Source organism: Hemibagrus wyckioides, linkage group LG01, assembly GCF_019097595.1.
Source record: "Hemibagrus wyckioides isolate EC202008001 linkage group LG01, SWU_Hwy_1.0, whole genome shotgun sequence".
Lineage (NCBI taxonomy): Eukaryota > Metazoa > Chordata > Actinopteri > Siluriformes > Bagridae > Hemibagrus > Hemibagrus wyckioides.
Window position 1 is genome coordinate 28,918,184 of NC_080710.1, and position 13,508 is coordinate 28,931,691.

Below are 13,508 nucleotides of genomic sequence, written 5' to 3' on the forward strand. Positions count from 1 at the left end.
TCATTTTCTGACAATGACGTTTATTTACATCATGTAGTCATGTGGTACAGATGTGTTTAAGTGGAACACATTATCTCTAGGTTCACTATACACATTTCCACCATCACAGCTTTTATACATTATTATAGTTTCTATTCAGACGTCTCACTTACGCTATAGTTTTACGGCGAGTTTATGAAAACACTCCAAGCCCAGCGCACGTCCACGTGACAGTGTGTGTGTGAGAGAGAGAGGACTAACCACAGGACGTCTAGTCCGATATCAATAACGTCTAATCTAGTGTCTGGTGACGGTTCTTGTCCTACAGCGCCGTAAGAGACATCGGTCATCGGACATCGATCTAACGCAATGTTTAGCCTCCTGTCTAACAGGTCATAAGAGTCGTGCCAAATTAAACGTGATACACACACACACACATCGTTTAACTCTATTCATAAAAAACGCCATTAACACGTTCACATTTGATATTTTTCACTTCGGAAAATCAAATTACACAGCGATCACAACAGCATCTGACAGACAGCGAGATTTTTCATGCAGAAAATGATTAAAGCAATACTGTTCTTCAGCAGAAAGTGTGTGTGTGTGTGTGTGTGTGTACGGCACGAGCAAGTACCGTCCGTCATTTTTTACACAGGGTAACTGTTTAACATTTAACGCAGTATTTTATACAACACATTGTGATTGTGCGCAATAAAAATCTCTGTACATCCAGCACAGAAAAGGAACTAAAAATAATATAGAGAGTAATGCTGAAGTGTGACTGAACATAACAGGAGCAGGAGCTGGGGAGGAAGCAAGGATTTGAAGCGTATTAGCATGTATTCTCTACTCTTGGCTTGAACTGAGTGAGAGATAATAAAGGAAAGAAAAAATATATAAATAGAAATATATCATTACTGATTTCTTTAAATCTGGCGAGAACAAAAATTGCAGTGTCCGAGAGAACTTTCCTCTCAGACATACAACTCAATACAGGTGGGTGATATGGCATAGAATTAAATTTATTTTTTCTAAATTTTACAATCGATGATGATGGAATAAAGCAAAATACACCGATCAGGCATAACATTATGCCTGATATTCTGTTGGTCCCCCTTTTGCTGCCAAAACAGCCCTGACCCGTCCTGCACTGTGTATTCTGACACCTTTCTTTCAGAACCAGCTTTAACTTCTTCAGCAATTTGACCAACAGTAGCTCTTCTGTTGGATCGGATCACACGGGTCAGCCGTCGCTCCCGATGCACATCAATGTGCCTCGGCCGCCCATGACCCTGTCACTGGTTCACCACTGGTTCACATCCTTGGACCACTTTTGATAGATACTGACCACTGCAGACCGGGAACACTCCACAAGAGCTGCAGTTTTGGAGATGCTCTGATCCACTGGTCTAGCCATCACAATTTGGCCCTTCGTCAAACTCGCTCAAATCCTTACGCTGGTCCATTTTTCCTGCTTCTAACACATCAACTTTGAGGACAAAATGTTCACTTGCTGGCTAATACATCCCACCCACTAACAGGTGCCATGATGAGGAGATCATCAGTCTTATTCACGGCACGTTAGTGGTCATAATGTTATGCCAGATCGGTGTATATGAGAAGATAAGTGGTGTTAAATCCTGAAATCAGACGATGTTGCTTTGGCTCAGGCACATTATATTTCTGACCATAACTGAAATCACATTAATATAAATATTAACATTAACATTTAAGCGCTTATCCTAATATGCTATCGTTTCTAGTAAAAGGCTCAATAACAGGCATTTCCACGGTGGAGGACGAAGTTAATAATAGATTAATAAAACGGTGAATTTTTGTCTAATGAGATCAGTTATGGAAGGAGTCTCCAGTGTCAGAGCTTTATTTACACTTCCCGGTTTCTCAGTCAGATGATCCATACGTATTAAAGTAAAGAAAAGAAAGGAAAAGAAGAGCTGATTGTATTTAATATAACGTAAACGCTAACTTTAATTAGATAAACAGAACAATAATGAAGCGGCGTAATCGTTGGTGGAATAAAAGAGGAATAAAACACTTAGAGGAAATGAACTGAATTTGTGTTACGATGTAGAGGTATCACTCCGTCCCATCGTTGATTATTTTCCTCTAAAAGCACGCCCCCTATTTGTATTATTCCTTACTTTAATAGGAAGTCTTCAGAGAAACTGGTAGTAAAGGTGTAAAAGGCTGTCAGCCAATCAGATTCCTGTTGCTAGGCAGATTTCAGGTAGCTGAAATTTAATTAATTAATTTATTTATTTTTAATAATTTTTTACTAATTTATTTTTTTTATTTCATACTAGTGTGTTGATATTGTGAGGAAATTGTGTCATGGCGCAGTTGTGTAGCGTTCAGCCGGGTTGCCATGTTGCTATATCACCCACCTGAATACCTGAAGGAGGAACAGAAGCAGGCAGAAATCTCTCACTCTGACTATACGATGATCCACCTGACTGATGTGAGTCAGCGTTAAAGTGTGTGATTGTCACGCTGGCAGTGTGTGTGCTCATCATTCACACACACACACACACACACACGAGAAATCAATACATCGATAAAGAGAGTCTTGTGTGCTTAACCGTGCCTGCTTCATGTAGGTATGAGGAAAGTGTGTGTGTGTGTGTGTGAGTGTGTGTGTCTGTGTGTGTGAGTGTGTGTGTGTGTATGTTCACTTGTCCTGCAGCAGAGCGGGAATGTTGATGTTCCAGCCGATGGCCTGCCGATCGAAGCCACACGTGAACAGGTTACACGCCTGGTTCTCTTCGTTCCACACCGAGCAGCACACCATGCGCCGATGACCCTACACACACACACACACACACACACAAGAGTGTTAGGAAAAACAAAAGCACAGAAACATATATTTAGGCTACATAAACATTTTAATGCTTGACAAATACCTGAACGACTGGATATCACACAAACACACATTTATGCTACACAAACTCACCATAATGCTACACAAACACACATTTATGCTACACAAACTCACCATAATGCTACACAAACTCACCATAACGCTACACAAACACACATTTATGCTACACAAACTCACCATAACGCTACACAAACAAATCATAACGCTACACAAACACACATTTATGCTACACAAACTCACCATAACGCTACACAAACTCACCATAACGCTACACAAACTCACCATAACGCTACACAAACACACATTTATGCTACACAAACTCACCATAACGCTACACAAACAAATCATAACGCTACACAAACACACATTTATGCTACACAAACTCACCATAACGCTACACAAACACACCATAACGCTACACAAACTCACCATAACGCTACACAAACACACATTTATGCTACACAAACTCACCATAACGCTACACAAACAAATCATAACGCTACACAAACACACATTTATGCTACACAAACTCACCATAACGCTACACAAACTCACCATAACGCTACACAAACACACATTTATGCTACACAAACTCACCATAACGCTACACAAACAAATCATAACGCTACACAAACACACATTTATGCTACACAAACACACCATAACGCTACACAAACTCACCATAACGCTACACAAACACACATTTATGCTACACAAACTCACCATAACGCTACACAAACAAATCATAACGCTACACAAACACACATTTATGCTACACAAACACACCATAACGCTACACAAACAAATCATAACGCTACACAAACTCACATTTATGCTACACAAACTCACCATAACGCTACACAAACAAATCATAACGCTACACAAACACACATTTATGCTACACAAACTCACCATAACGCTACACAAACACACATTTATGCTACACAAACTCACCATAACGCTACACAAACTCACCATAACGCTACACAAACACACATTTATGCTACACAAACTCACCATAACGCTACACAAACAAATCATAACGCTACACAAACACACATTTATGCTACACAAACTCACCATAACGCTACACAAACAAATCATAACGCTACACAAACACACATTTATGCTACACAAACTCACCATAACGCTACACAAACAAATCATAACGCTACACAAACACACATTTATGCTACACAAACACACCATAACGCTACAACACACATTTGTTACACAAACACACCACAATGATACACAAACCATAGCACAAAACAAACACACATTTATGTTACACAAAAACACATTAATGCTACACAAACACATTTATTCTACACAAACAACCCATAACACTACAATACACACATTTATGCTACACAAACAAACCATAATGCTACACAAACACACTACACTGCTACACAAACAGACTACAATGCTACACAAACACACCATAACACAACACAAGCACACATTTGTTACACAAACACATTGCAGTACACAACAATAATGCTGTACAAACACACATTTATGCTACACAAACACACTAACAATGCTACACAAACATTTATTCTACACACACATTTATGTTACACAAATACCTCAAAACTACACAAACACACATCAAAAACTCAACAGAATACAAACACACACACCTCTATGCAGCACAAACATGTTAGTGCTACACAACATGCATTTATGCTACACACATCCGTTAAAGTCACACACACACCTCTGTAACACAAATAGACCTTAAAGCCTAGAAAACATACCTTAATGCTACACAAAAACATTTGTTACACAAACACACCTTAATGCTAGACAAACACACACTTCCACACAAACAACAGCCAAACATCACACGTTCATGCTACACAAATAAGCATTTATGGTACACACACACACACACACCTTAAACCTACACACTCATTAACCCTAGACAAACAATGACATCTGCTATACTTTAATGTCACACCCTTTAGTTGCACGCAAATACGCAAACGTCAACCATGTTTCACAAAGGTTACACAAATAAATCTTAAACCCACACACAAACATATGATACACAAACACACACACACATATATGATACACAACCACACCAAAAAGATGAGCCCTTAAGACCACTATAATGCCACACAAACACCTGAAGGCTACATACTAATTAATATTCACACACACACATACACACACCTGTCTGTTGCTGCGTGGAAGGCGGGCCAGTCGAACCCCGGTCATATCGAACAGCCGGACCTGTCTGTTGTCGTGGGGCAGTGCGATGATCCTCTGGTTCGCTGAGACACTTATCCTACACACCAGGAGGAAAGAAAGACACACAACCTCTGAATAAACACAAAATGATAGGAACATCAGCTCAGAGCATCAGCTCCGTCACCGCCTCTGTGTTACCTGTTTACAGCCGAGTCGGTGCGGATGGTTGCTATCGGCGACCTCATGTTCTTTAGGTCCCACACCTTGACGGTGCGATCGTCACTGCCAGACACCACGTTGTCTCCTACTGTGAACACAGCTGACGTCACCGTGCTGCAACACACACACACACACGTATCAGAATAGCACTGATACACAAACAGAGGTCATGCCTCCTTCACTGGTCCAGATACATACATACACAGAGGCCACACCTCCTTCACTGGTACTGATACACACACATACACACAGAGGCCACGCCTCCTGCACTAGTACTGATACACACAGAGGCCACAGCTCCTGCACTGATTCCGACACACACAGAGGCCACGCCTCCTTCACTGGTACTGATATACAAGCAGAGGCCACACCTCCCTCACTGGCACTGATACACAAACAGAGGCCACACCTCCTTCACTAGTACTGATACACACACAGGCCATGCCTCCTTCACCAGTACTAATACATACACACAGAGAGCACGCCTCCTTAACTGGTACTGATACACAGACAGAGGCCACACCTTCACTGGTACAGATACATACACACACAGAGGCCACACCTCCTTCATTGGTCCTGATACACACACAGAGGCCAGACCTCCTTCACTAGTACTAATACACACAGAGGCCACACCTCCTTTACTGGTACTGACACACACAGAGGCCACGCCTCCTTCACTAGTACAGATACATATACACACACAGGGGGCACGCCTCCTTCACTGGTACTGACATACACACACAGGGGCCACACCTCCTTCACTGGTACTGACACACACAGAGGCCACGCCTCCTTCACTAGTACAGATACACACACACACAGGGGCCACGCCTCTTTCACTGGTACTGACATACACACACAGGGGCCACACCTCCTTCACTGGTACTGACACACACAGAGGCCACGCCTCCTTCACTAGTACAGATACACACACACACAGGGGCCACGCCTCCTTCACTGGTACTGACATAGACACAGAGGTCACACCTCCTTCACTCGTACTAATACACACAGAGGCCACGCCTCCTTCACTCATACTAATACACACAGACCACATCTTGGAGAGAACGTACATGACTAATAAACAACATTATGCAAACGAAAAAGTGGTGCAAAAATACTGGCAGCACACACACCGACCAGGCTGTGATCAGACGATCTTTCATTATTATAAGATAATTGAATAAGAGCGTGTTTGGAAGCCCTGTAGACCATGTGACCTTTGACCTTTTCCCTGTGTTTGGTATTTAGTTAGCCATGCTATAAGCATTGGCGACGATGTGGTCACTCGTTTAGAGGACACGTCGAGAGAAGGCAAAAGTTCAAACTGACACTGAATAGAGGATTATAAATTCAGTATGAAACCAGGGCTTCTTCCAAACACACACACACACACACACACACACAGAGGTCAGCCACACTAATTTAATGGACCGAATATTTCTAATCTACTGTGTCACTCTCCGCTAACATTCTGCCTCCTCTCATCTTCCCTCCTCCCTCCTGGTTGAGCTGGCAGAATTACAAAAGTAGAGAGAGAGAAAGAGCAAGTGTGTGCGTGTGTGTGTTCTGTGTTCTGGGAGGTTTCAACTTCATCCTCTGTTCTGCTTCCTGATTTAAATTAGCACAGTCCAGGCTAGTCGGCGCAGTAGCTGCTAGCCTGGCTAATTTGAATTGACATGATATCAAGGTTTAATTAGGGCTAAATTCTGCTGCATTAAGGGATCCAGGCCCGGGCTCTGCTGGCGCTAATGGCTGCTCCTGGCACGCTCCGGAGCAGCTCACATCGAAAGCGAAGCGTGGAAACACTTTCTGACATCGCGGCGTGCCACGGGAGCATGCGGGTAGAGGGGAGGGGCGGGGTATCAGGAGGTTGGGGTAATAGATTAAAAGCTTGATTAAAACCCTATTAGAGCTCTGACGGTATTTTGGTAAATGTTCCGTGTCTCCTGAGAGCCAATGACGAGCAAGGTCGAGGCTTGTCAGGGGAAGGGGAAAGTTTGTGAATATGAGACGAGGAGAATTCACAGCAGTGATGAAGAGATGATGAAGAAACACAGGACAAAAGATTTAGTGTAAACATGCTACACCTCTTACTCTTATTTTTCACTGCCAAGGTTTTTAAACTCTCCACTGTTTTTGATTGTAGAGTTTTCTTTTGACTTTAGAATTATTTTGAGTTAGTAAGATTTACAGACAGACAGACAGACAGACAGGGAGACAGAAAGGCAGACAGACAGGGAGACAAGCAGACAGATAGACAGACAGACAGGAGACAGAAAGACAGACAGTCAGAGAGAAAGGCAACAAGAAGGCAGAAATACAGTCAGAAAGACAAAAAGTCATACAAACAGTCAAGGAGTCAGAAAGACAGAGTTAGTCAGCTAGTCAGACATGGAGACAGACAGAAAGGCATACAGACAGACAGGATGACAGAAAAACAAAGACAGAGTAAGCCAGCCAGTCTGACAAATAGGCAGGCAGACAGAGAGACAGACAGACAGGGAGATAGAAAAACAGTTAGCCAGCTAGTCAGGCAGACAAACATACAGGAGACAGAAATACATGAAGGCAGACAGACAGACAGACAGACAGACAGACAGACAGATAGATAGATAGATAGATAGATAGACAGACAGACAGACAGACAGACAGACAGAGGTAGACAGACAGACTGCATTAGACAAACAGAAAGAGAGACAGAAAAAGAGAGAGACTTATTCAGACATATAAACAAAGTTAGCCAGGTATAACAGACAGACCTCACCAGATGTCCATACAGAGAGAGAGAGAGAGAGAGAGAGACAGACAGACAGACAGACCTCGTGAGATATACAGACATACAGACAGATTTCTAAACCTCTTTCAAAGACACAATCGTGCTCCTACTATTCACACCACAACATCCATACTGCGCTCACTGCTTCTGAATTCCCAAACTGTAACATGTCTTCATTTATTAATGTGTGTGTGTGTGTTTGAATAGCGAGTCAGACGCCCGTGCTGGGGTGAGAGGTCTCCAGGATCTCAGTGAGCAGACACACGGAGTACAGCGAGGCTTCTGCCACTTCTCATTTGTGCCACTCGTTAGCGAGTCATGCGCTAATATCACACAATTAGGAGGTGATACGTGCCCGGCACTGAGCCTGCTGTCCTTTTGAAAACCACCACACAGTGTCAGACTTCATTACCCATAATTACATCTGAGCATGAAGCACACACACACACAGACCTCTCGTCTCCTGAAGCTAGAACTCTCTAGCTGTTTTTCCTCTTGGTAAGTGTGTGAAATCTGTGACCGCACTTCACACACACACACACACACACACACACACACACACACACACACAGAGTGATTCTTCCAGCTCTCTGCTTTGTGTAAAGAGCTGGAAGATTCGCGATTGCTGCCACAGAAGGCCCATATGCCGCAATGCTGATCTCATCAAGCCTCCAGAGGCGCAGAGCTAATCAAGTGAGACTGGCATATGTCGACTGATACAGGAAGAAAGAAAAAAAAGAAGGAAAAATCCTAAACTTTTCTACAGTAAACCACACCGGGAAAGTGTATGGAGAGTGATGTTACATGCACCCTGCTGCTGAACATCAGCTAAACATAAAGTAAATGGAAGACACGTGACTAAACTTAACTCCCAACACTTTTATTTTTTATTATTTACACACAAGCACTTCTGTAAGTGGCTCTGGATAAGGGATTCAGAATACAAGCACAGGAGAGGAGGAGCAGGGAAGGGCAAAGATGAGGAGGAGAGAAGGAAAGAGGAAGAAAGTGGAAAGTAGGAAAGAGCTAGAGAGAGAAGGAGAAGGTGATGAATGGGTGAGGAAGAAAAGAGAGAAGGCATAAAAAAGGATGAAATGGGAGAAGAGAAGAGAAGAATAAAGAAGAGAAGAGAAGAGAAGAGAAGAGAAGAGAAGAGAAGAGAAGAGAAGAGAAGAGAAGAGAAGAGAAGAGAAGAGAAGAATATAGAAAAGAAGAGAAGATAAGAGAGAAGAATAAATGAAGAGAAGAGAAGAGACAAGATGAGAAAAGAAAAGAAGAGAAAAAATAATGAGAAGAGAAAAATAAATGAAAAGAGATGAGAAATAGATGAGAAATAGATGAAAAGAAAGAGAAGAGAAGAATAGATGTGAGGAAGAGTGTAGATGAGTGTAGATGAGTGTGTGTGTGGTGATCTCGATGTGGGGTTTAGGGTGCAACTCATTCATCTTGCGGTCCCCAAGCAGTCGAGCATGAACTCCTGCTGACAGTGCTACTCCACTACATCACAGTGTATCACACACACATACACACACACACACACCTCTTTACAACCCTCAGCCATCTTTTGCTCACATACACGTGCACAAATACACAATGCATACTAGGGCTGTCGGGTCAAACCCCTTCAAATACTATAATCTGTTCTGGATGTTTAATATGAAATGAAAAGCAACCAGAAACAAACAAGATATTCAACAGTCCAATGCGTTCGAGCTCGACTCCATCAGCGGCTCTGAATTGATACTTGACCACAAGCCGCTGCTAATTAACCCATTACCATGGCAACACTTCTCAAAGTGATGCTGAGGTCTGCTTGGAAATTTAAATCTAAAGAGTCGCTTGGGCCAAACAATCATCCACGAGGAAATGATGAGGCCTGTCGCACTTCATCACACTGAAGCGCACAGAAATGCTTTTTATTTGCTCTTGCTAAATGTCTGTAAGATGAGTGTGTGTGTGTGTGTATGTGTGTGTGTGTGTGTGTGTGCGCGTGTACAAACAAAAACCTTCCAAACTTTCAATGCAAACATCTTCACAGCTGAGCAAATGTGTGAGAGTGAATCCATAGGCTAAAATTATTAGCTTTCATGCCACCAGTGTGCATCGCAAAGCATCCGCCATCCCACAAACGACTAAACTGGGAGAAAAATGGGTAGATACAGCTAAACTGGGAGAAGAATGGGTAGATACGGCTAAACTGGAAGAAAAATGGGTAGATACAGCTTAACTGGGAGAAGAATGGGTAGATACGGCTAAACTGGGAAAAAAACGGGTAAATACAGCTAAACTGGGAGAAGAATAGGTAGATACGGCTGAATTGGGAGAAGGAGGGATAGATATGAATGGGTAGATACGAATAAACTGGGAGAAAAGAATGGGTAGATATGACTAAACTGGGAGCAAATGGATAGATACGACTAAACTGGGAGACAAATATGGGTAGATATGACTAAACTGGTGGAAGAAGGGATAGATACGACTAAACTGGAAAAACATGGGTAGATATGGCTAAACTGGGAGAAGGGATGGAAATAACAAACCTGGGAGATGGAACAAAGAACTAAACTATGAAAAGAATGAATTGTTTCAAATAAAATGAAAGATGAATTCGATTATACTGTGAGAAGGACAAATGTAAATGAATAAATAGGGAGATGGATGGACATAAAACTGGAAAGATGATTATGACTAAACTATGAAAAGAACAGATGGTGCAAATAAACTGGGTAGGAATGGGTGGATATGACTAAACTGGGGGATGCAGGGATAGATGGATGGATGGCTACAACCAAATTGGAAGAAGAATAGATGAACACAGTTAAACTGGATGGATGGATGGATGGATGGATACAGCCAAACTGGGAGAAGGATAGATGGATACATGGATGGATGGATGGATGGATGGATACATGGATGGATGGATGGAGCCAAACTGGGAGAGAGATAGACAGATACAGTTAGACTGTGAGATGGATGGATGGATGGATGGATCCAAACTGGGAGAAGGACAGATGGATACAGTTAGACTGGGAGATGGATGGATGGATGGATGGATGGGCACAAACAAAACTGGGAGAAGAAGGGATGGATAGATAGAGGGACACAACCAATCTGGGAGATGGATGGACAGACACAACTAAACTGGGAGAAGGATGTATGGATGAACAGACTGCTCATATCATATGGAAACATTAATGATGTATTAATCCTGTGCTTTATCTCAGCTATCGATATGACATATCCAGGATCCTCGGTCTTTGTGATGATCCTTGGTGTGAACTCCTCAGCCTGGCACTGCGAGAGCAAAGTGCTAATTGTCTAAGCTTTGAGGAGTGTGACAGCGAGGAAACGCCCTGTGCTTCGACAGCTAATCTCATTACGCTGATTGTCTATTGGTGGGCATTAGAGTGGGATCTGACGGAATTATGCATGTCGTAGCGAGGAGTGTATAATACTGAGGAGATCAGAGACTTAAGCGGCCGTTCCACTCTCACACCATTACGCTCTAGCTCCACCCTCCAGCAGGGAAGCTGACAGGCCAGGATTTTCACAGAAGGAGCTCAAATAGACATTTCCCATCATTCCTCAGGTTCTGAAATCACCCAGCGAGACCAAATACAAAGATGTCGCTATAATTAAGGAGTGGTTTTCTGCTAGTAACACCGCTAAATCACGACAATGAAAGGTTACGCTAGTGGTCTACAACCGTGAGGGAATGGTATTAGAGTGAACGACAAGAGAGTGAACACTTTTCAGTGTTTCAGGTGCTGTACTGCCATCTGGTGGCTGTTTGTGTGACTGCAAAGTATCTTAAACTCCTGAAAGGATAAGAAAGTGCGGATAAAGCTGGAGGAAAAAGTGGAGAAAAAATTGGGAAAAGGATACTAACACTCAAACAGAATCTGTCAGCAATGATGAAAAAATCTGACACCTGAGATAAAACACTTCTACATGGCGGCAAGAAGTGTCTCTTCGGTGCACAGTACACACTAAATCAACAGCAAGTGCACTAAACACAGCCATTCTGGCTTCCTAGAGACCACAATTCATCCATCCTTTCCACAAAAGCCTCATCTGTGGAGAAAAACCCACAAGGTATAGGCTATCGCCTTGCTTGTTTGTTACAAAGAATGCCTCACTTGTTGCTAAGCTAAGCTATAGACAGCCATCTTTATCTCGCCTAGAGATTTTATTCAGGATGACATGCTACTGTGGAAGTCCATTTCCTCAACTCAAATCCACTTAAACACATAGGATGTATATATATAGTATATGAACTCTAAAGTATGATATACAGAGTTATATTTCTGAGATACTAAATCAGAATTCTGTGATACCAAGTCTAATAATTATGAGACAAAAGGTTATGTCTTTGAGATACCGAGTCATGATTACGAGATAACAAGTTTCAATTGAGATACACAGTTAGAATTTTAAGATACAAGATAATACGAGACAAAAGATTCTAACTTTGAGATACTAAATAATACTGATGAGACAATACTGACGAGATACTCGGCCATGATGAGATAAAAGGTTAGAAGGTTAGGTTAGAGATATTAAGTCATGATTATGAGAAAATGTTTAAGATGCACAGTTTTAATTTTAAGATCCTTCTAAGTCTTAATTATGAAATAAAAGGTTAGAACTTTGAGATATTGAGGCATAATTATGAGATAAAAGCTTTTTACTTGAAGATACTAAGCCTTAATAAGATCAATGTTTTAGACTTTGACACACTAAGCCATAATTATGAGATATCAAGACTTGAAATGAAAAGTAATATTTTTGAACTTCGTAAGTAATAATTATTAAGTAGTGAGACACTTTATATTTATAAGATACAGCTTCTAAGTGCTGCTATCTTGCTTTTTTTTTTTTTTTACACCGAGACAAAGCATGATGAATCACATGTAGGGGAAAAAAGAAAATTAAACCAAAAGTCAACAAAGAATTCAATCATAAAAATGAACTGTTTGCCATTTGGTCAATTGCATGAGCAGGTTTGTAGTCCAGCAGTCACCTCCTTGGTTAAATAAGAGTATTTAGTGCAGTGTTTGACTAGGCTTTAGAAGGGTGAGGTGAAGTGTACACTCACTCAGTGTGGCCCTGGAAGACGTTGACCGAGTGGATGGACGGATCTCTGAAGTCCCACAGGCGAAAGGTGGTGTCGCGGGATGAGGTGACCACCAGCCGCTGGGTGGGGTGAGTGCAGCAGTGGGTCAGCTCCTGATCGTGACCTACATACACACACACACACACACACACACACACATATATGACCTCTCGTTAAGTTGTTACACAGACATCTCGAAGAGCTTGGAAGGAAGTAGCAGAGATGGTCAGTCCATGTCACAATCACACTAAATTGGTCCAGAGTAAAAACATTATTCATTTGTTTTACATTATTTAAGTGATTTG

General features: G+C 42.0%; 1 protein-coding gene across 2 annotated transcripts in view; it reads right to left on the minus strand.

Moving 5' to 3' along the window:
• Positions 1 to 13,508, minus strand: part of wdr37 (WD repeat domain 37) — a 38,893-nt gene continuing 25,385 nt past the window's right edge. For both annotated transcript variants that reach the window (XM_058380934.1, XM_058381012.1), the window contains 4 exons: positions 13,186 to 13,327; positions 5,285 to 5,419; positions 5,069 to 5,183; positions 1 to 2,803 (listed from right to left, as the gene is read on the minus strand). In XM_058380934.1, coding sequence (XP_058236917.1) covers positions 2,672 to 2,803; positions 5,069 to 5,183; positions 5,285 to 5,419; positions 13,186 to 13,327 — 524 coding nt within the window. In that variant the 3' untranslated portion in view covers positions 1 to 2,671. The remainder of the gene's footprint in view (positions 2,804 to 5,068; positions 5,184 to 5,284; positions 5,420 to 13,185; positions 13,328 to 13,508) is intronic.